This window comes from Camellia sinensis, chromosome 15 (genome assembly GCF_055761805.1).
Source record: "Camellia sinensis isolate YWXY chromosome 15, ASM5576180v1, whole genome shotgun sequence".
NCBI lineage: Eukaryota > Viridiplantae > Streptophyta > Magnoliopsida > Ericales > Theaceae > Camellia > Camellia sinensis.
Window position 1 is genome coordinate 17,050,622 of NC_138975.1, and position 24,834 is coordinate 17,075,455.

Below are 24,834 nucleotides of genomic sequence, written 5' to 3' on the forward strand. Positions count from 1 at the left end.
AGGGACATATAAAGCGGGGCGAAGAACCTCTAGCCTCGGGGTAGGTACTTCAGGGTTTGCGAGGTTGTATTGGATGTACCGGTGAAAGGGTCGGCAGGTGTTGACTAGGTTTGCTGATCTCCGACAGATGTAGGACTGAAGTTGAGAGCGGTGTTTCTGGTACGACATCCCTTTTCTTGACTTGCTCCTTGATTCAGAATGCTCTCATCCTGAGTGGCAAAAGTGCCGTCCATAGTGTTTGCAACAACTACCAACACTTGCTGTTTGATCAGCCCTTTGTCCTTCAATGCCTTGATAGCCCACCGAAGTTGTGCATAAGGATCAATACCTGTCTTGGCTTCGTTCCTACCACTTGCTTCAGCTTGGCAAGGAATTGAGTTGCTATATCTGAGTAAAGCACGGTTGTTGTCGACATGTCACCACCCAGATCTGAGATGGCTTCAAGTTTGCCCTTTTCAGTTGCAGCTCGCCCCAAAATTGAGGAGCCTTTTGGATCGAAATTTCTGGCCCGTGATGTGGTCGATGATGGAGCCAAAATCCCAAAGGCTAAATCTACCACAGTTCTTTGCAAATCTTCAATCATGCTCCCCAACTCAGAAGTAGTGGGTTCATGGGTTTGAGATGATTGGGGTTCAGATGCATCCATCATACATAAGCCCATGTTGACTGGAATGAACACCTCAGGCTTAGGTAGATGGGTCGGGGTGATGTATATGCTGGGGTTGTAGTTGGATGGTAGTATATGGATTACTTCTGGTAGGGAGAGTATTTGGAAGAGGTTGAGATTCTAGCTGGGTCATATCTGGTAGGGAGAGTATTTGGAAGGGGTTGAGATTCTAGGAGCTCTAGGTACCCTTCTTCTCGCAGCATTTTCAAAGCTTGAGAGAGACTCATGTAAAGATGATGGAAATTTCGGGCTTGGGGCCGAATTAAAGTGGTTGGTTTTTGGCCATTATCGGGAGAAAGGTTTTCAATGGGTATGGTTGCAGTGTTTACTTCTTCTGAGCATTTCGCAGCTGTGCTACCATCAGTAGTAGCATTGGAACGGCGAGCAACATTCCTCTTCAAAGGCTCATTATCTCCCACAAAGATCCCTTGTCGGAAGGCCTCCTTGATTTGAACCCCAATGTCATGAAGGTCCTTAACGTTGAGTATCATATTCTGCAATGTCTCTGCTTGCTTAGCCATATCTTGCTGTAGCGAATCCACTAATTGCTGAAAACGGATCAGCAAATCCTCTAAATTTGCCAGAGGCTGCGCCATGATAAAGGTAGATGCTCGTGCTCTGAGCAAAGCTGATGTGACTGGTGACTGTCGGATCAGTTGAACCAATGAGCCCTGTTTGGCCCTTCTTTGCCTTGCCTCAGCGAAGGAAACACTGGTTGCCCCTGAACTAAATCTCCAACCTGACAGAGTCTATCAACACAAGTCCAATGTACTCGGGGTATATTAGAGCCTTTTGAAGCTATGGTTCCAGGACTACCTTGCAAAACAGAAAACAGGCAGCATCTCAGCCGGATTTCACCAGATTAGATATGAGCATAGCTGAATGACTGTACTCGTTATTGAATTCTACCTCAAAATTTTTCGCCCGAAAACTGATATCCTAAAATTCATACCCAGCCTTGCAATTGATACATACATTCCTGTAGAGACACACCGTAACAGCACATATCAAGCAAGTGAGAGCCAAAACACCCCTATAGTGGGGTAGGGTTTCCGTGTCCTATTTTGTCAGGAGCTAGGGTTTCACTATGCACGCATGCGGTTTCAAATAATCCTGCATTCGGGTGAGCAACCTATCCTAGTTTGGAACAGTCTCTAAGGCTTCCGATATGCAACTAGGTCAAATTGTCAAAGAGGGTGCCTCGGCGGTGACCCCGATCCGAGGTTTGTGTTCCCATCGCGGCATTGCCCGTAATCGGTCAGTCTTATGGCACGTTTTTCCAAGCAAGCCTCTGGCAAACCGTTTAAGAATAACATATGACAAACACTGTGTCCTAGGTGCACCAATGCAAATGCAATGCAAAGAAACACATAAATGTAGATAAAACAACATATCATGAGTTTCGAGTCAAGTTCTCTAAATCCCCAGCAGAGTCGCCAAAACTATAGACCCGACTTTATTTGCACGCCTCCCTCTCGGAGAGGGCGCGAATTGGTCTTACTACAGTTCAGACTCCTGTTACGATTCTGAATCTAATCTCACAAAGTGCAATGTGAGACTAATAAACACCAAAAAGTCCAAATCCGGCAAATCGTTTTGGAAAATCGATTTTGAATAAAAAGCGCCAAACATGGACTGCTTTGCCAGATTACAGAGTCGCCACCTAAATTTTTTTTTTTGAGAAATTTAGGAAACCCTGACTCGTGTCAAAGGCCACATGTCCGTCATCACCAAAGTTGCCTCGGCTCGGGAACTTGGGTACGAGAGGGGAAGGTCCTGAAATGAGCACCCCCGCTCGCCCGATCAAAGGATCAGCCTCTACTAAGCATGATATGTTGTTTTATAAATCTCATGTGTTCTTATTCTGGTTATTAGCTAACTTTACTATGTGATGTGCACGGCATATAAATATAGACTCGATCATGAGAATTAGAACAAAACAACCCATGTTTGTTTTCGAAAATGGTTTGGAAGTGCTACTCGCAAGTAGGCTAAAGCGCGGATTTGCTACCCTCAAATGGGCTTAAACCATGATGATTTGCCACTTCGCAAAGTGGGCTTAAAACTTACAGTCATCGAGTTGTTCCAATTCAGGCAATCAAGCCTTCACCCATAGGCATTCATGCAGTTAATCACTTAAGCAAATAGCCTCATGGCAAGCATGCTATCATGGCAACACTCACACTTATGCAAGGATGCTAAAGCGTAAACACTTACAGTGTACTCCGAGCCAAAACAAAAGCTAGTTAGAAACAATGCATGATCCTAACTATGCTAGCAATGCCTAATGCAACACATGCAATAATGCAACTAAATAGGCTCGGTTATCTAAGATGGCATACGAAGCAACTTGATAACATGTATTCAAGTAAGTATTGAAATACGATGCAGTTTGAATGATGCGCCGATGTAGACCCGACTTTCTTCGCGCCCTCCTTCCGCAGAAGGCGCAAATTGGTCTTACTACAGTTCGGACTCCTGTCACGATTCTGAATCTAATCTCACAAGGTACAATGTGAGATTGATAAACACCAAAGAGTCCAAATCTGGCAATTGGTTTTGGAAAATCAATTTTGAATCAAAAAGCGCCAAACATGGACTGCTTTGCCAGATTACAGAGTCGCCACCTAAATATTTTGTTTTGGAAAATTTAGGAAACCCTGACTCATGCCAAAGGAAACGTGTCCGTCATCACTAAAGTTGCCTCGGCTTAGGAACTTGGGTACGAGAGGGGAAGGTCCTGAAATGAGCACCCCCGCTCGCCCGATCAAAGGATCGGCCTCTACAAGCATGATATGTTGTTTTATAAACACATGTGTTCTTATTCTGATTATTAGTAAACTTACTATGTGATGTGCACAGCATACAAGTATAGACTCAATCACGAGAATTAGAACAAAACAACTCATGTTCATTTTTGAAAATGGTTTGAAAGTGCTACTCGCAAGTAGGCCAAAGTGCGGATTTGCCACCCTCAAGTGGGCTTAAAAACATGATTTTGCCACTCCGCAAAGTGGGCTTAAAACTCCAATCATCGAGTTGTTCCAATTCAGGCAATCAAGCCTTCACCTACAGGCATTCATGCAGTTAATCATTTAAGCAAATAGCCTCATAGCAAGCATGATATCATGGCAACACTCACACTCATGCAAGGATGCTAAAGCGTAAACACTTACAGTGTACTCCGAGCCAAAACAAAAGCTAGTTAGAAATATGCATTATCCTAACTATGCTAGATACCTAATGCAACACATGCAAAATGCAACTAAAATAAGCTCGGCTATCTAAAATGGCATACGAATGCAACAATTTAATACATGTATTCAAAGAGGTATTCAAATACAATGCAGTTTGAATGATGCGCCGAGCCTGGTGCATGTAATACAAATGAATGATGCAAACATGCAAAGCATATGGTATGCTAATTGAAAAATGCCCTAAAACTAACCATCAAAAGCGGTTAAATAAAAGGGAGAAAGATGTGGGGTTGGAAGACGTGCACACACGTACGCACACTTATTACAATATTATGCCCTCTCGACGAAGGGTCCGAATGAATGAGCCAAGCTAATCAACTAATCTAATTAAACTAACTAGACTAATTATTACACAACAAATCAAATAACTAGTAAACTTTTTACTAATTATTACAACACTTTATCTAATTAATTAACAAATTAATTAAATTAGAAAACCAATGCTAACTAACAAGTAAAGCATTAAATTACACTACTTCAGCTCTGCTTGGAAAGTTGAACATGCATGCATGCATTCAGTTTCTCGCCCCGAAAAGCCTTCTGGTTTGCTCTTTAGAGGCTCTGTTTGCAGGGTGTCTCCAAGAATTCTCTGCTGAAACTTACCAAAACAATGCTAGGGAGTGCACCAGTGACCTGCCGGCCCTGAATGGTGGCTGTCGGCCACCTGCCAGCCAAAGAGAGGCACTGCCGGCCAAAAAATGAAGCACCGTCGGCCACCAGTGAAGCACCGCCGGCCACTGGTGTGCTGGTTCACCAAACTGCAACAGAGCACAAAAAAGAGAAAAATAGAGGTTCTTCCAGGGACGTGTTTGTGCTATGCCACTCCTTATCATCTCAAAACATCAAAGGAGTGGCACCATCGGGTCTAAAGCCACCAATCAAGCATTTTTTATGCATGATAGCCAAGGATCCAACTTGCACAAATTCAATAAATGCACAAAACAAAGACACAAGTCCATTACCTTATCATGAGAGATCAAAGGCAATAAAGACAAAGGGGACTGGCTCACTTTCATCACTTTGAGTATGAAGTGGACCAATCCACCTTGTGTTCAATATAACGTCCGATTGAGCACAATGCAATGCAACTCAAAACATGTTTATTTTGGCCATGTTGTACTTGATTCAATTCTTGTTTAAACATTTTAAGATTACCAAGCCATTCATTAACCAATTTGTCCAATGTGAAAGTCCTCTAATGAGAAAGAGGTCAATCAAAAAGATGACTTAAGACGTGAGAGAAACCATGCCTTTGACTAGGAGGAACCCTCAAAAGAGAGTTAAAGTCATTTAAGCATAAGCCTCAATCCCAAGCTTAAGCACAACTTTAGGACCAACCATCCCTCAAAACAAATCAAAAGTGAAGAAATGAGGGAGATGGCAAATTTTTCAATGCTGATATGGCATGAAAAACAAGACTCTAACATGTAAACAACTCATGTACAACATGTTAGAGACCAAAGCATTAAAGCTAGTAAAGAGCTTTACACTAGGAGCATGCAATATCAAGCACAAAGGACCAAACCAGCCTAAGACAGACCTCAAACATGCCAAAATACTGGCTAAGATGGTAACATGAAAAGCAAAAAAGACATGTTCATGTATTGGCCCATAAACAAGGCATAAGGCACAACTCTCAAACACAATGAAAGAGTGGAATATGTGAGAGTGTGACAAGGCTACATGCGTTGAAATCATGTATGAAATGATGCAATGGCATGCAAACATCACAAGCAACGCATGCTAGATGCCTTGAAACTCAAAGCTAGTCAAGGTCATTTACACTATAGCTATACAAAGCAAGCCTCATATGACCAAGACCACTCAAAATAGAGTTAAAACATGCTAAAATATGAGCAAAAGCATGCTGAGATGGAGCTAACACAAGCTAGACTGATAGACTAACTCATTAAGCATATTAGACTAGTAAGCATAATTACACTACAAGTGCAAAAAGCAAGCAACAAGTGACCCAACCAGCCAAAAACAGAGTTAAAGCAGGTCAAAATAGGGCCTGAAACATACTTGAATAAATCTACAAAGAGGTAGTAATACATGCTCACATGTTAGGCCATCAACACATGCAAACAAACACAAGAAGGGGAGGCCAACCCCTTCTATTTTGGACCTCAAAACATGGTTTTCACCACTAAAATTCCCTTGGAATTCAGTTGTTAAAAGGCCAAAAAGGTTGGTTTGAAAGGTGATGAAAGATGGCACAAAAAGCTACACAAGCTAAGGAGCAAAAGGCAGAGACAATCCCCTAACACAAAATAGGCTCCAACTACCATTTTTAGGACTGAAAAATAGAGTTTTTTGCAGTTGAAAGCCAGCTCAAAAATAGCACAAAAAGGTGGCAAAAACAAGTATGAAAATAAGCTTAAAGGGTGAGTCTTATATCTCTTAAAAGGAAGACAACACATAAGCAACAAAACCAAGCAAAACCACCTTAAGGAGCTCCAAGGAGGCATCAAGAGAGCTTCAAGCAATCTCAACCCAAAGATGCACCACTCTTGTTAAGTGTTGATAGGTTGAAGATGGATGTATGCAAGCTCTCAAGCACAAAAGCTTTTAGAGAGAGAGGAATCTAGAGAGAGGATTCAGAGAGAGAGGCTCCCAAACTTCTTCCTAAATTGTTCTAGCCCTCAAAACCATAGAGAAGCCTCTCTATATATAGCAAAATACAAGCTTTGGTCGAAATATCTCCAAAAGGGACAGCTGTAACAGCTGGAGCAAAAATATTTGCCAAAAATTGCTTTTCTGCATCAATGGCCGGCACTTCTTCACTGATGGCCGGCACTTCTTCATTGTTGGCTGGAATGGGTCACCCTTGGATAGTAGGGGGCTGGCATTGGCCATTCATGGCCGGCACATGGCCAAACAATCCCATTTATGGCCAGCATTCTCCACCTCTGGTTGGCCAGAAAAATTTACTTTTTGGGCCCGACATCAACCGGACATAACTCCTTCATTTGGACTGATTTGCAAGTCATTCTTGAGCCTAAATTGAAGCCCTAGAAGTCTTATTTCCAATGGTGAAAACCTCACATCAAAATTCTAACTGTACAAAAAGTTATGCCTATTTGAGTGAGGACTGCTCAGTTTCGATCCTATCCGGTTTTATGCCGAACTTCTCCCAAACTTGGTTTCTTCTCTCCTCGCCTCTTTTCTTCAACTTCATACCCCTAGATAAGGTGTTTTGAAAGAATTTTCAAATATTTCACCTCTCTTTCATTCATTTCCACTTTGTCCTTGCTCGGTTTACCGAAAAGCGCAACATTTAACAAAATGCGAGCCTCGGAACATCGTAGGAACTTTTCAAAAATATTTTGAAAGAAAGGGTTTTAAAGTCTAAAATCCTTTGGTCAAAATGGTTTTGGTCCAAAAAGGGGTGTGAGGTTTGGGATTTGAAACTCCTCTTGCTGAAGAAATCGAACCCTTGCACTGCATATCTTTCATCACCAAGTAAACAATCAGTAACGCCCAAGTCTTAAGGGTGGTCAAAAATGGGGTGTCTACATCCGAGCTCGGTGCATGCAAGACAAATGAATGAGGAACGCATGCAAAGCATAAGGTATGCTAATTGAAATATGCCCCTAAACTAACCATCGAAAGCGGTTAAGTAAAAGAGAGAAAGAAGTCTGGTTGGAAGACATACACACACGCGCACCCTTATTACAACAATGCGCCCTCTCAAAGGAGGGTCCGAATGAATAAGCTAAGCTAAACTAAGCTAAACTAACTATTGTAAACCAACTAATTAACTAACTTAGCTAATTAATTATTACAACACAATTGAAACTAAATTAACTAACTATTCTAAGCTAATTAAAATATTACAAAGATGAATTAAATTAGCTAAACACATTAACTAATTAATTATACAACCGGTAAATTAACTAGCTAAGTAAAGCAGTAAAATGGCCTCGAGGGAGAGGGAGACATGCATGCTCGGTTTGCTTCGCCCGAAAATGCATTACCTTGCCATGAGTTGCCTCTGTTTGCACTCACGGTGATCTCAGAACATCATACGAACTTCCAGATTGCATCTTCACCATCACAGGAACACTTTGGACAATTTTCCCTACAGGTGGCTGGCCGACCACCTCAACTGGTCAGTAGGCTACCTCAACTGGCCGGCCAGCCAGTGCAAGTGGTCGATAGGCTAGTGAGAGTGGCCGTGTAACAACCTTCACTCTATCTTGGTCATGCTGACATGCAATTATATGTTTTCGTCTTGTTAAACTTGCATTACGGATCTTGTCTTATTTTGCTTAAGTGTTGTTTGCTTTGCTTTGTTTGTTGCTTGGTGTGTGTAGCCGAGGTCATCCTAAGCCTAGGTCACCTTTGAGCCTCTTATGCCTAGGACCATCTTGGGATCACCTTGACTGACCTTCACCTTCACCCTGGCATATTGGCCGAGATGTCATTATCTAGGCCGAAATGTTATCCTTGCACCTAGTGATCTTGTTCCTGGATTAGTGCGACCTAGACCGAGGTGTGGCACATCTAGGCCGAGGTGTGGCACATCTAGGCCGAGGTATGGCACAGCTAGGCCAAGTGTTGTCCTTCCTAGCCGAGATTATTGTTCCCTTACTTACCGGTGCCTTGTTCTTAGCCAAGATCATTACCTGCCGGAGTGCCTATGCCATCTTGCTTGTTGAGCACACTTTGTCATAGTCTTGTCTCTTCACTCAGTCACCTTTTTTAGTAGAGCCAACTAGCCGTTGCCAGTGTCCGAGCTGAGTGTTAAATCAACTGGCAGAGAGAGAAATGTATCATTTGTTATATGTCTTTGTTCTTGAGGAGAGAGAAGCTCTAGAAGAGGGAGAAGGAGTTCTTAGAGAGGAAATAGATTTCCAAGCTTGCTCCTTAGAGTCCAAACCGTTTGATTCGTCTTTTGAGGTTAGAATCTTAATCTACTCTTGTTGTTCTTATTGTTCATCTAGCTGCATTGCATGATCGAGCACGATTTGTAAGCCATGCATCGATTTAAAGTTTGGTTTTAGAAAGAGAAAGTGTTATTCATGTGTTCTTGAATAAAAGCCTTGTTTGATCCGAAAGCTTGCATCAAGATTCATGTTTTTGTGTTTGTTTTCATAAAATCTTCGAGTATGGGTACCCAAGTCCATGTTTTTGAATTCATAGCATGAAATCTCAGATTTTGTAATGATAAGTTATGATCTTTGCATCCATGTTCTTCATGTTCATGTTCTTCATGTTCTTCAAGAAAGGGAAACCCAGATTTTCCCAACTTCATTTCCTTGAATGTGGCTATCAGGGCCACACCTCGACAAGGAGGTGTGGGACCTCGGCCAAGACCTGGTTGGTGCCCAGCAAGTTTTTCTCGAGATGAGAAACAGTGTTTTGTTTCGGTTCGACTTAGTTTTGAAGGAATGCCGAGATCAGTTGCATTCATGTAAAGCTTGTTTAAAAGTGTATTCAATAGACTTTGCCATGTGTTTGTAGGACTTGGACTCTCGCTTGACCCCGACGTTGAAGAACTATGTGAGTGGTATCTTTAATAAAGCTATGTTATAATGTTTTGATAAGCCTTGCTTTGCTTTGTTTTGAAAAGTATTTAATCAAGCATGAATGATTATCCCTGTTTTGTATGCCAAGTATAAGTTTTATTTTGGATGACATTCTCGGAAGTCCGTACATGCCAGGGGACTTTAAGCATTTGTGGCACTAGTCCGTACGTGCTAGGGGACTATAAGCATTTGTAGCACAACCTTTGAAAGTCTGTACGTGCTAGGGGACTATAAGCATTTGTAGCACAAGTCCTTACGTGCTAGAGGACTCTAAGCTTTTGTAGCACCTTTGTTAATGTCACCCCTTGAAACTTGAAAGCCTTGAAAGACTTTGATTGATGAAGCTTGAAAGACTTGTTAGATGAACTTGTTTTGTCTTTGATTTTGTGTAAGATATAATGTGTATCGCTTTGATAAAGATCTCGGATATTGTTCATGCAAACCCTTTATTACTTGTACCATTCACTAAGTATCCAAGCTCACCCTCTCTCTCTCTATATATATATATATATATATGTAGGTGATGAGCAGGACGGTGGTGATGCCTAGATGTGCTTTGCAACTTGTTTTGGACTCGCATTTTGTAGCATCTTGAAGATCATGCTTCTTAGCTTGTAATTCATTGTGTTTTGTATATGATGGCTTGAGAAGCCTTTTGGTCAAGATGTATTCTGTATTTTATTTTATTGTATCCAAGTTGTAAGACCTTAATAAGATGTTTGACATTCCACTCAATCTATGCACAGCTCTTATGGACTAATTAGATTTACATTTATTGCTTCCGCACATGTTAGCCCCATATGTATACTCTGATTGTGTGTGAATCCTTGTAAGTTGGCCTTTGGTAATCTCGGATTACTGGCCATCATGGCACCATTCTACTAGGGGCGGAATGGGGTCGGGACAGATTGGTATCAGAGCACAAGTTTCTTATAATACGTTACTCACACACTTCGAGTCCTAAAGAGCGTAGGATTTCCCTTAGAATTGATGTTAGGATTGCATCATAATGCTTGCTACTTGACAATGTGTGCATCGTCTCGGCATGACTATTTGTTATTTGCAAGCATATTATTTGATTGTTTTGTTTTAAAGTCACATTTTGCATATTTTTAGCATCATGAGAAGGGGTAGGCCTCCAGTTGGCCTAGATCATCCTGAAGACAGATTGGACAGATTAGAGAGATTAATCGAAGGTTTGGTCCATGAGTTGAGACAACCTAGGCCACAAGACACTAGTACTACTTCTACCCAAGCCGAGCAGACAAACGGCCGATATGCTGTTCCACCTCCACCTCCTCCAGCACCGCAAGTGCCTCCACAGCAAGCTTTATATGGGACGGCACCATAGCCCTGATCCGAGAGTTTAAGAAAATGAAACCGCCGAGATTCTCTGGGGGTATGGAGCCGATGAAAGCCGAAGCGTGGGTCTTGGAAATGGAGAAACTGTTTGAGATTTTTCCCAGCACCGACGCCCAGAAGGTGTCATTGGCCGCGTTCACATTAGACAACGATGCACGAAGATGGTGGATGATAACCCGAGAAAGCAAACCAGGTCTGACTTGGGCCAGATTTTTGGAGTTGTTGTACAACAAACACTTTCCCCTTAGCGTTCGAGACCGCAAGACTACAGAGTTCCAGACTCTAACACAAGGCAACAGGACAGTGGCAGAATATGACCGTACTTTTACCGAGTTGGTGAGATATGCACCTCACATGGTCGATGATGAACATAGAAAAGCCAGAAAGTTTGAAAGTGGGCTTCGTGGGCTGATACAAGATCAAGTTAACATGCTCAACATGCCGACTTACGCCAGAGTATTGGACAAGGCCATCCTTGCAGAAGCTAACTTGAACCGATATTAGAATTCAGGAAAGAGCCAGAGGAAGAGACAGAACTATGATAATCGCCGAGTTCCGTTTAACGCCAAGAAGAAAGCGAATGTGGGTAGCTCCAGCAACTCGAACCAGGAAGGTAATGCTAAGCCGACGTGTGCAAGTTGTGGGAAACCGCATTCCAGAGTTTGCCGTTGGGCATCAGGAGCCTATTTTGAATGTGGCAAAATGGGTCATCGCGTGAAAGACTGTCCGAAGGCAAGGACTGATGATGGTAAGAAGAATGGGAGTACCTCGGGCTCTGCACAGAGAAATAATATCGGGAGGGCCCAGACGAGACAGGGCAGAGTTTTTGCATTGGTACCAGAGAAGTAATTGTGTCATCCGAGGCTTCTGGCCCAAGCGGTTTTGCCTGTTCTTGAGGGTCCTTCGAGGTAGAGGGAGATTGGGCGGATGGGCCTCTGCTCTGGTTCCTGTTATCAGAGGAGGAGGAGAGTTCTTTGTCAGTATATAAATTATTAATACTGTTTTTGTGTATCCATAATCTAAGGAAGTCGTCTTCCCTCAAACGGAGAGACAGCAATTTTGACATAACTCGTACTGAACGAAATTTCGAATTACAAACAAAATATTATTTTCTGCCCATTTTTTTACTTCTTCATTTAAGAAAGGAAATGAATTAAATGAGCTAGTATATGGGGGCCTCTCCCTTTTGTAATGAATTGCCTGGCCAGTTAGTGGATAGGGAAATAGAATTTACGGTTGATGTTATGTTGGGAACCCAACCTATCTCCAAAACACCCTATAGAATGGCCCCGACCAAACTCAAGGAACTGAAACTACAATTACAGGAATTATTGGACAAGGGATTCATTAGACCATGCACTTCACCTTGGGGAGCCCCAGTTCTATTTGTCAAGAAAAAGGATGGTACACTTCATCTTTGTATCGACTACCGAGAACTAAATAAGGTGACCATTAAGAATAAATATCCACTGCCGAGGATTAATGATTTACTTGATCAACTACAAGGGGCACGGGTCTTTTCTAAGATTGATCTGAGGTCGGGCTACCATCAACTGAAGGTTAAGGCTGAGGATGTCGAGAAGACTGCTTTTCGGACAAGGTATGGCCACTACGAATTTTTGGTAATGCCTTTCGAAGTGACCAATGCTCCTGCAGCATTCATGGATTTGATGAACAGAGTTTTTAAGCCGTACCTAGACGAGTTCGTGGTTGTTTTCATCGACGGCAAATTGATCTATTCCAAGAGTGGTGATGAGCATGAGAAGCATTTGAGACTAGCCTTACAAATCCTAAGAGACAGGAAATTATATGCCAAGCTTAGCAAGTGTGAATTTTGGCTTTCCAGCATTTCATTTTTGGGCCATGTGATTAATGAAGAAGGAATCTCTATTGATCCACGTAAGATTGAAGCTGTCGTGAATTGGCCAACACCGACTAATGTGTCCGAGATTCGTAGTTTTCTGGGTTTGGCCGGCTATTACAGGAAGTTTGTGAAAGATTTCTCAAGGATTGTAGTACCACTGACACAACTAACTCAGAAAGGAGTGGCGTATGAATGGACCGAGGATAGGGAATCAGCTTTTCGGGAGTTAAAGACGAGGTTGGTTACAGCACTGATACTTATACTACCGTCAGACAAAGAAGAATTTCAAATTTATAGTGATGCTTCACATAAGGGATTGGGTTGCGTATTAATGCAAGGAAGTAAGTTATAGCGTATGCATCCCGTCAGTTAAAACCTCACGAAAAGAATTACCCTACCCATGATTTAGAGCTAGCAGCCGTGGTGTTTGCTTTGAAGATTTGGCGTCATTACTTGTATGGGGCTTCTTGCCAAGTTTTCACAGATCATCAGAGTTTAAAGTACTTATTCACTCAAAAGGAGTTAAATTTGAGACAGAGAAGATGGCTTGAGTTATTGAAAGACTACGACATGCAAATTTAGTATCACCCAGGTAAAGCAAACTCAGTAGCCGACGCATTGAGCAGAAAATCAATTAAAAGTCTGGCATGCTTAACCATGATTCCAGTGGAGTCGACCGTTACAGAGGAAATGAAGGCCAGACAAATAGAAGACGGATTCTTCAAGAAAGTTGTCGATGAGATTATCACTAAGCCGAGGTCAGGGTACAGTATTGAAAATCAGGTACATAAGTTTGAAGGAAGATTGTGCGTGGCCGACATTCCAGAGTTGAAAAGAAAGATTCTGCAGGAATCTCATGGTTCCAGATTTGTTGTTCATCCAGGGAACACTAAGATGTATCAAGATGTGAAACAAACTTTTTGGTGGCTGAATATGAAAAGAGAAATAGTTGAGTTCGTTTCCAAGTGTTTGCATTGTCAACAAGTGAAAGCAGAACACCAAAGGCCAGCAAGACTACTTCGACCTTTGCCGATTCCTGAGTGGAAATGGGAACACATCTCCATGGACTTTGTGGTTGGTTTGCCGAGGACACAAAAAGGCATGGATTCAATTTGGGTTATCATTGACAGATTAACTAAGTCAGCACACTTCTTGCCTATTCAGACTACATTCAATGCTGACCGACTTGCTGTACTATATATGAATGAGATTGTGACACTTCATGGAGTGCCGATGTCCATTATGTTAGACCGAGATCCGAAGTTTGTTTCTAGATTTTGGCAGAGTTTACAAAGAGCTTTGGGAACCGAGTTGAAGTTTAGCATAGCTTTTCATCCCTAGACCGATGGACAAATAGAAAGAACGATTCAGACACTCGAAGATATGCTCAGACTATGTGTGTTAGATTTCAAAGGAAGTTGGGAAGTGCATCTACCGTTAGTAGAATTCGCTTACAACAACAGTTATCAAGCTAGCATTGGCATGGCGCCGTACGAAGCTTTGTATGGAAGGAAGTGCAGATCGCCGATATGTTGGACTGAAGTGGGAGATAAAGCTTTGATTGGTCCCGAGCTAGTTCAAGTTACAACTGAGAAGATTAAGCTCATTCGACAAAGGATCAAAACTGCTCAAAGTCGACAAAAGAGCTATGCCGACCAGAGAAGAAGAGAGTTGGAGTTTGAAGTTGGGGATCATGTATTCCTAAAGGTTTCACCAATGAAAGGAATTTCCAGATTTGGGAAGAAAGGTAAGTTAGCACCTCGTTACATCGGGCCGTTTGAAATACTTGAAAAAGTTAACCCAGCTGCCTATAGACTGGCTTTACCACCGGAACTAAGTCAAGTTCACAATGTGTTCCATATTTCAATGTTGAGGAAGTATATTCAGGATCCACTACATGTAATTGATTACTCCGGGATTGCGGTTAATGAAGATTTAGGCTACGAGGAGAAGCCGATGAAAATTATTGACAGACAAGTGAGACAGTTGAGAAACAAGTCGATACCGATGGTAAAGGTTGAATGGAAGGAGCATTATGGCAAGGAGGCTACATGGGAAAAGGAAGAATAAGTGAAAATCTGTCATCCAGAGTTATTTGTAGAGCAAGGTAACTTAAGTTTGGGGACCAAACTTCTTTAAGGAGGGTAGGATGTAACAACCCTCACTCCATCTTGGTCATGCTCAAATGCAATTATATGATTTCGTCTTGTTAAACTTGCATTACGGATCTTGTCTTGTTTTGCTTAAGTGTTGTTTGCTTTGCTTTGTTTGTTGCTTGGTGTGTGTAGCCGAGGTCATCCTAAGCCTAGGTCACCTTTGAGCCTCTTATGCCTAGGACCATCTTGGGATCACCTTGACTGACCTTCACCTTCACCCTGGCATATTGGCCGAGATGTCATTATCTAGGCCGAAATGTTATCCTTGCACCTAGTGATCTTGTTCCTGGATTGGTGTGACCTAGACCGAGGTGTGGCACATCTAGGCCGAGGTGTGGCACAGCTAGGCCAAGTGTCGTCCTTCCTAGCCGAGATTATTGTTCCCTTACTTACCGGTGCCTTGTTCTTAGCCAAGATCATTACCTGCCGAAGTGCCTATGCCATCTTGCTTGTTGAGCACACTTTGTCATAGTCTTGTCTCTTCACTCAGTCACCTTTTTTAATAGAGCCAACCAGCCGTTGCCAGTGTCCGAGCTGAGTGTTAAATCAACCGGCAGAGAGAGAAATGTATCATTTGTTATATCTCTTTGTTCTTGAGGAGAGAGAAGCTCTAGAAGAGGGAGAAGGAGTTCTTAGAGAGGAAATAGATTTCCAAGCTTGCTCCTTAGAGTCCAAACTGTTTGATTCGTCTTTTGAGGTTAGAATCTTAATCTACTCTTGTTGTTCTTATTGTTCATCTAGCTGCATTGCATGATCGAGCACGATTTGTAAGCCATGCATCGATTTAAAGTTTGGTTTTAGAAAGAGAAAGTGTTATTCATGTGTTCTTGAATAAAAACCTTGTTTGATCCGAAAGCTTGCATCAAGATTCATGTTTTTGTGTTTGTTTTCATAAAATCTTCGAGTATGGGTACCCAAGTCCATGTTTTTGAATTCATAGCATGAAATCTCAGATTTTGTAATGATAAGTTATGATCTTTGCATCCATGTTCTTCATGTTCATGTTCTTCATGTTCTTCAAGAAAGGGAAACCCAGATTTTCCCAACTTCATTTCCTTGAATGTGGCTATCAGGGCCACACCTCGACAAGGAGGTGTGGGACCTCGGCCAAGACCTGGTTGGTGCCCAGCAAGTTTTTCTCGAGATGAGAAACAGTGTTTTGTTTCGGTTCGACTTAGTTTTGAAGGAATGCCGAGATCAGTTGCATTCATGTAAAGCTTGTTTAAAAGTGTATTCAATAGACTTTGCCATGTGTTTGTAGGACTTGGACTCTCGCTTGACCCCGACGTTGAAGAACTATGTGAGTGGTATCTTTAATAAAGCTATGTTATAATGTTTTGATAAGCCTTGCTTTGCTTTGTTTTGAAAAGTATTTAATCAAGCATGAATGATTATCCCTGTTTTGTATGCCAAGTATAAGTTTTATTTTGGATGACATTCTCGGAAGTCCGTACATACCAGGGGACTTTAAGCATTTGTGGCACTAGTCCGTACGTGCTAGGGGACTATAAGCATTTGTAGCACAACCTTTGAAAGTCCGTACGTGTTAGGGGACTATAAGCATTTGTAGCACAACCTTTGAAAGTCCGTACGTGCTAGGGGACTATAAGCATTTGTAGCACAAGTCCTTACGTGCTAGAGGACTCTAAGCTTTTGTAGCACCTTTGTTAATGTCACCCCTTGAAACTTGAAAGCCTTGAAAGACTTTGATTGATGAAGCTTGAAAGACTTGTTAGATGAACTTGTTTTGTCTTTGATTTTGTGCAAGATATAATGTGTATCGCTTTGATAAAGATCTCGGATATTGTTCATACAAACCCTTTATTACTTGTATCATTCACTGAGTATCCAAGCTCACCCTCTCTATATATATATATATATGTAGGTGATGAGCAGGACGGCGGTGATGCCTAGATGTGCTTTGCAACTTGTTTTGGACTTGCATTTTGTAGCATTTTGAAGATCATGCTTCTTAGCTTGTAATTCATTGTGTTTTGTATATGATGGCTTAAGAAGCCTTTTGGTCAAGATGTATTCTGTATTTTATTTTATTGTATCCAAGTTGTAAGACCTTGATAAGATGTTTGACATTCCACTCGATCTATGCACAGCTCTTATGGACTAATTAGATTTACATTTATTGCTTCCGCACGTGTTAGCCCCATATGTATACTCTGATTGTGTGTGAATCCTTGTAAGTTAGCCTTTGGTAATCTCAGATTACTGGCCATCATGGCACCATTCTACTAGAGGTGGAATGGGGTCGTGACAGGCCGGCTGGCCACCTCTCTTTCCAGAATTCTGCCTTTGCTGCAACAGAGAGCAATAGAGCCAAGACAATGTATTTGGCAAGAAATGTGTGTACTACCACCCTCCTCATCATGTCTCAAGCTCAAAGGAGTGTGGTACTTGGCTCTCAAGCCACCAATCAAGCATCTCAATGCATGATGGCCGAAGAACCAAGCTTGTACAAGCTTAGTGAATGCGCACATAAGACTCAAAGTGCCTCCACCCCATCATGCATGATCAAGAGTGTTGGCGACCAAGAAATGTGACACATTCCATCACTATGAGTATGAAACGTCTCGCATTTCTTGTGTTTAGATTAACGTCCGATCCAAACAAATGCAATGCAACACAAATGCTTATCTTGTTCATGTTTTACTTGGCTCATTTCTTGTTTACACATTTTAACTTACCAATTAATCCCTTAACCGGTTAAGTTTAATGTGAAAGTCCTCTGATAAGAGGGGTCAACCAATAGGGTGGTTTAGGACATGAGAGGGATTATGCCTTTGACTAGGAGGAACACTCAAAAGAGGATTAAAGCCATTTGAGCACAAACCCTACCTCATGCTTAAAGACAAACTTAAGGCCCAACAACCCTGATTTGCTTATAGATTTATAGTTATCTTAATCGTCTCACAAATTATTTCATAACTCCCCTGATTTGCAGGCCAACACATGGCCGATCCGGATCATCTCACAGATTATTTCATAACTCCCCTGATTTGCTTATAGATTTATAGTTATCTTAATAAATATTTAAGATAATTACACTTTGACCCAGTTTCCTAGCATAACTATATAAATAAATTAATCCTTAATTAAATTACACTTTATCGTATACTAACAGAAAATTAATTATTTATTTTACTACCACACCCACTATTATTATTATTGTTATCAATATTATTATTTATTTACTCTTACTTTTATATTTATTTATTTACTATCTTTAACTCTAATTTGACTCAACTAGTATTATAATTTCATATTTCTGTTAATTTGGCCCCAAATAATAATCCCTAATTAATCTCATACTTGATAATCCAATGCCAAGTTAGATTCTGTATTTATTATTATTTATTTAATAATATATTATCACATACATTCACAATTATATATAACTATAAGTATTTATGTGGTATTTAATTAAACGTTCAAGGTGTCACATTTCTCCATTTTCTAAATAAAAGTTTGTCCCCAAACTTAACGTACCTTAATTTTCGAAGAGGTGTGGTTACTTGGCTCACATTTGACTTTCCGTTTCCCACGTAGCTTCTTCGATACGATGATTTCGCCATAAGACCTTTACCAACAGTATGGTCTTGTTTCGGAGAATTTGATCACGACGATCGAGAATCTACACTAGTTGCTCTTCATAAGAGAGATCCTCCTGAACTTCCAGATCCTCGTAATCAACAATGTGCTCTAGATCTCAAAGGTACCGCCGAAGCATTGAAACATAAAACACATTGTGGACATTGGATAGTTCAGGTAGTAGTGCAAGGCGATAGGCTACAGGACCAATCCTTTCCAGTATCTCGAATGGCCCGATGTAACGTGGGTTTAACTTTCATCGCTTTCCAAATCGGATCACTCTTTTTGTTGGTGAGATCTTGAGGAACACATGATCCCCTTCTTGAAATTCCAAGTCCCGTCTCCGAGTATCTGCATAACTTTTCTTGTGGCTCTAAGCAGTGCGAATTCGCTATTGGATGAGTTGGATTTTCTCACTTGTGACTTGCACGATCTTGGGGCCTAATTTATTTCCTGTTCCCAACTTCTGTCCAACATAGAGGTGATCGACATCTCTTTTCATATAGAGCTTCGTACGGTGTTATTCCAATGCTTGCTTGGTAGCTGTTGTTATAGACGAATTCCACTAAAGGTAGGTGTTCATCCCAGTAACCTTTGAGGTCCAACACGCATACACGTAACATGTCTTCCAACGTATAGATTGTTCTTTTGGATTGTCCATCAGTTTGTGGATGATAAACCGTGCTAAACTTCAGTGTAGTCCCCAAAGCTTCTTGCAATTTGTTCCAAAAGTGAGACACGAAACGGGGGTCTCGGTCAGACACGATCGAAACTGGGATACCATGCAAATGAATAATTTCCTTGACATATAAAGTGGCAAACTTATTAAGGGAGTACATGATTTTGATTGGTAGAAAATGCGTTGACTTCGTCAATCGGTGTACTATAACCCATATTGCATCATTCTTCGAAATTGGCTGTGGTAGCCCGACCACGAAGTCTATAGTAATGTGCTCCCATTTCCATTCAGGAATAGGGAGTGGTTGCAGCAGTACTGCAGGTCTCTGATGTTCTGCTTTAACATGTTGACAATGCAGACATTTGGAAACATGGCTTGCTATGTCTCTTTTCATTCCGGTCCACCAGTAATGTTCCTTCAGATCATGGTACATCTTTGTGTTGCCAGGGTGGACTGCAAATCTCGAGTTATGAGCTTCCTCCAGTATCTTCTTTTTGAGTTCTGGGATGTCGGGTATGCAAATTCAATTTCGAAATTTCAGTATCTCATTGCTTATAGTAAAATCAGGGTCAGGCGTATTCCTTTGTTCCTCGTACTTTTTCTTCAAAAGTTTATCTTCCCATTGGCGCGCTTTAATTTCTTTAATCAATGTAGGCTCCACGGTTACGTTGGTGAGCAACCCATTGATCTTGCGAGAAATGAAAGCACATACCAAACTTCTAGTCATCTTTCAGCGTAGTGCGTCTGCAACCACGTTAGCTTTGCCTGGATGGTGATGGATCTCTACACCATAATCTTTCATAAATTCTAGCCATCGTCGTTGCCTCATATTCAGTTCCTTCTGTGTGAACAGATATTTAAGGTTCTTGTGATCAGTGTAAATCTCGCAGGTTGCACTGTAAAGATAATGACGCCAAATTTTGATAGCAAAGATTACCACAGCCAATTCCAAATCATGAGTAGGGTAGTTCTTCTCGTGAGTCTTTAATTGTCACGACGCATAAGCAATGACTTTTCCGTTTTGCATGATAACGTAACCCAAACCATTTTATGAGGCATCACTATAGATTACGAACCCATCTACTCCTGTAGGGAGTGCTAGTATAGGGACTGACACAAGTCGACTTTTTAATTCTTGAAAGCAACGCTCCTGTTTATCAGTCCATTCGAAGGGTGTATTCTTCTGAGTTAGCTGGGTCCAGGGTGATGCTAACTTTGAGAAATCTTGCACGAAGCGTCGACAATAGCCAGCTAGACCCAAGAAACTTCGAATTTTTGACACATTAGTAGGTTCTGGCTAGTTCACGATTGCTGCAACTTTTTGGGGATCAACCGAGATGCCATCCTTGTTAATGACGTGACCGAGAAAGTGTACACTAGTGATCCAGAATTCACATTTCTTCAACTTGGCATAAAGTTTGTGATCACGTAGTGTTTGTAGAACTGTTCGCAAGTGCTGCTCATGGGCCTCTGGCGACTTGGAGTATATGAGGATGTCGTCAATGAAGAGGATGACGAACTCGTCAAGATAGGGTTTGAACACTCGATTCATGAGATTCATGAAGGTTGCTGGGGCATTTGTGACGCCAAAAGGCATGACAAGAAACTCGTAGTGCCCGTAACGAGTTCTGAAGGCAGTTTTTTCGATGCTTTTCGTTTTGACTTTTAGCTGATAATAGCCAGAACGCAAGTCGATTTTAGAGAATACTTGGGCACCTTGAAGTTGATCGAACAAGTCATCGATTCGCGGTTCAGCTCCAGGTAATCGATGCATAATCTATCGTGCCATCCTTTTTCTTCACGAACAATACTGGAGCTCCCCAGGATGAGGTACTAGGTCGAACGAAACCTTTGTCCAGTAGTTCCTGGAGTTGAGTCTTCAGCTCTTTCAATTCTGTCATCGACATGCGATAAGGAGCTTTTGATATTGGTTGTGTGCCAGGTTGGGTTTCAATGGTGAATTCGATTTCCCGATCAACGGGGATACCGGGTAGATCTTCAAGAAAAACATCTGAGAACTCTCGTACTACGGGAATCACATCCACGGTAAGGGCCTCTTTTTGTGTATCGATCACATAACAAATATAACTACCACAACCCTTTCTTAGAAGTTGTTGGGCTGTCATGGAGGATATAATACATGGAGGGTTAGAGGCTCCAGTCCCATCAAAGACAAGTTCGAGTTGGTTTGGTAACCTGAGGAAGACCTTTTTGGCTTTACAATCGATAGAGGCGTGGTTGGCAGCCAGCCAATCCATACCTATGATCACATTAAAGTTCCCAATGTGGAGAGGAATGAAGTCTACATATAAGGTTTTGCCTTTTAAGAATATAGCACAAGATCTGTACACATCTGTACTACAAGCAGACTTACCAGAAGGAAAAGACACAGACAATATATATCTTAATGATTCGGATGTTGATGCCAACTTGGCAGCAAAGTGTGGTGCAACAAAAGAATAAGTTGACCCAGAGTCAATGAGGACATGAGCTAAATGACCACAGACAGAAAGTGTACCTGACACAACGTTTTCAGTAACTTCTGATTTTCCAGGTACCAAGGCGAAAGCTTGTTCTTGGCGTTTTTGGTCCTTCCTCTCTCCTCCAAGTCCTACGGGTTTTCTGACTGGGCCAGAGGGGCTGGCTGTAGGATTAGTCAGCTTTGGACAATCCCTCAGCAAGTGGCCAACTTGACTGCATTTAAAATATGCTCCCCTGTCTCGATAGCATTGTCCCCAATAAGGTTTCCCATAAGTGGGACAAATTGGAACAGTGCCACCTCAGGAGTTGGTAGAACCTCGATGGCCTGAACTGGTTGTGCCCGTATTCATCTTTTTGGAAGGCGCAACACCGAGTCTTCTGTTGTCTCTTTCCCAGTATCGCTTCTTATGGTTTGGTTCCCCGAAACGCCAGGCTTTAATCCCCTTTTCTACAATGTACGCCCGGTCTACCACTTCTGCATAGGTTGGCAGTTTTAAGACCTCAAGCCTGTCTTTAATTTCAGCATCCAATCCTGTTTCAAATTTTCTTGCTTTTCGAGTTTCGGTGGAGATAACATATGTTGCAAACCGAGCGAGTTGTGTGAACTTGCTCTCCTATCTGGCCACCGTCATGGTTCCTTGCTTTATATGTATGAATTCGGATGTCTTCTGTTCCCGCAATGAATCTGGGAAGCATTTTTCGTAGAATACTTCCAAGAATCTTGCCCAAGTCGTAATTTCTTCTTTGGCCAGAGTGAGAAGCCACTATTTCTATGCATTGTCTTTGAAAGTGAAAGTGGCGAAAGTTACCTTTTGTCTTTCGGTGCAGGGTAGGGCGCGAAAAATCTTTTCCATGTCTTTCACCCAAGCATTTGCTACCATTGGGTCTGGGCCGCCGATAAATGTGGTGGGTTTCAAATCTTGGAACTATTTTTTGGTAACCAGCTCTTCTCGCCGTTCTGGCATCCCATTATTGATGTTAGTTTGCAAGGCTTGCAAAAAGCTAGTAACCGTTCTTTCCATTATTCTTTCCATCGATTCAGTGCCACTAGCTGATGACTCACTTCCATTACCATTGTTAGCCATTCTACAAAGTAATAAACGAGGCATTACATTCACAACGCAGCATATATATAAGCATGTGTAGCGCAATCTATATTTATATAAAATGCCAACTTTACATTTTTTTACAATTCATATACATCAGTCAGAATATGTTAGTGTCTCAACCCTGTGGTAACAAAAACAAAAAGACAACAAAAAAGGGATTAGAACACATCATAGTCAGCATACAAAAAGATTTTCTTCTACCCAAATCTAGAGTGGTGGGTCAAATGGGCCGAAAAACCATGGAAAATAGTGCTGCATAAAAGCTCAAATTCCCACCCCAACTGAACTACACCAAAACACATCCACACTGTCTGGACTGTGAAAATGGGAACGGACTGTATATATCCCAAGGATGCTCGATCGACAATCCAGTCGGGTGTCTCAATATATGACAAGTCATTATTAAAGTCACCATTTTGAATATTAATTATCTCTAGCGGGTTAGGGACTGTGGTGAAAATATAGTCCTCAGGGTACACGTTCCCCCTTCTGGCCACAAAATCTGGGGGTAGAGGGCCTATGATATAGTGTGGGCGGTCATGTCCCGGGGCAACGCCAAGGACACGAGTGGGTCCAAGGAAACGTCTGTGTGTATCGGCACGGCTTTACCTCCACAGTAAATATGCAACATCGGTAGGGTCAGCCTGCATATAAACTGGCCGACCCATCAACTGGGCAAGGCCTGGGTGCAGTCCTCGGATTATGTCCTATGAATCTCCCCAACTCTCAGGTAAGGCGGGGGCGGGGTGCTCTGCTAGAATCTCATATAAATTAATGGCCTCAAGCTCATCCCAAAACGCATCATCAAGATTAATCTCTAACATTCCTACAACACCAGAATAAACGTGAGATTTTACACAAAAGGACTAACGTTGCAGGTAAATATTTATTATTATTTTTTTTTATCTTATTTTATTTTATTATGTTTATTTAGCTATATATTTTTATTTATAGATTTGTTTATAACTTTTTGAACTTCCTGATCAAATTAAAATAGCATTTTTTTTTGAACCGTTGCTCTGATACCACCTTTGTCACGACCCGACCCCAGGGCTTAGGGTTGGAATCGCAACTTACTAACTCGTTCTATTTGTAGTAAATTAAACTGCACAAGAGGAAATAAATATAAAAAAATAATTAAACAGGAAACTACTCCATTTTACTATTTTAGTAAGAGAAAATACATTTGTAGGGCTTTTAATATTTTATTATTCAGTAACCGGCCCCGAGTAGAACAAAAGGGAGCAAAAACAAAATATAAAAAAAGAAAGACAAAAATAGTGGTTCAACATCAATCCACGTGCGGGTTCCATTTCGTGAGCTTATGTGTTTCCCCTACATCTCGTCACCTGAAAGGGTAACAGCTATAAGTACATAGCAGAGTGAGAAATATTATGCCAAGAGTATAGGAAATACAAAATAATCATGGATAGTTAGTTAAGCCAAAACATTTACATAACTCAATTTGGTAAATAAATCATTTAAGTGGCAGAAACTGAAACATAGAAATTATGTAAATAAATAACCATAACCACGGTACAGAACAGATCAGAACAAAGGTCACAGAAGTGACAATCAGAACAGAGGACCATAAAGTGGCCAGACAGAGACCAATGGTTATTTAAGTCCCCTAAGGCGTGGGACTCTCGTGGTGGTACTTACAAAATATAATTGTTTATAAGGTCATAGTCAAATATTCTTTAAAATTTAAGCAAACATATCCATGGGTTTCATTTAAACAAATAGAGTTTAAAAATTAATCCACGTAACTGAAATATTTCTAAAACATAACTTGAATTGATATAACTTATAAAATATAACTTGTATAAAATAAATTATGGTAAGTCAAAACCTATGTAAAATATATTATGGTAACTCAAGGTATAATATAACTTACCTTAATATTGACCCTTAGTCTTTCTTTCACTATCACAACCTTCCTACTATAAATACCTACTTCAGTAACTTACGTGCCTCTGTTTCATTTTTTTCCTTTTTCCTTACTTTCTTTTCTACAAATTGATCCATTCCTCCTTATTTATAGTGAGGTGAGACCACTAGCAGGCCAACATGTGGCCGATCCGAATCATCTCACAGATTGTTTCATAACTCCCCTGATTTG

General features: G+C 41.2%; 1 protein-coding gene across 1 annotated transcript; it reads right to left on the reverse strand.

The window, feature by feature from the left end:
• Window positions 1-20,873: 20,873 nt before the first annotated feature.
• Window positions 20,874-22,688, reverse strand: LOC145812827 (uncharacterized). Its single transcript, XM_082908053.1, has 2 exons — window positions 22,558-22,688; window positions 20,874-21,837 (listed from the first exon to the last, which is right to left on the reverse strand). The coding sequence occupies exons 1-2, from the start codon at window positions 22,686-22,688 to the stop codon at window positions 20,874-20,876; spliced, it is 1,095 nt and encodes a 364-aa protein (XP_082764179.1).
• Window positions 22,689-24,834: the final 2,146 nt, after the last annotated feature.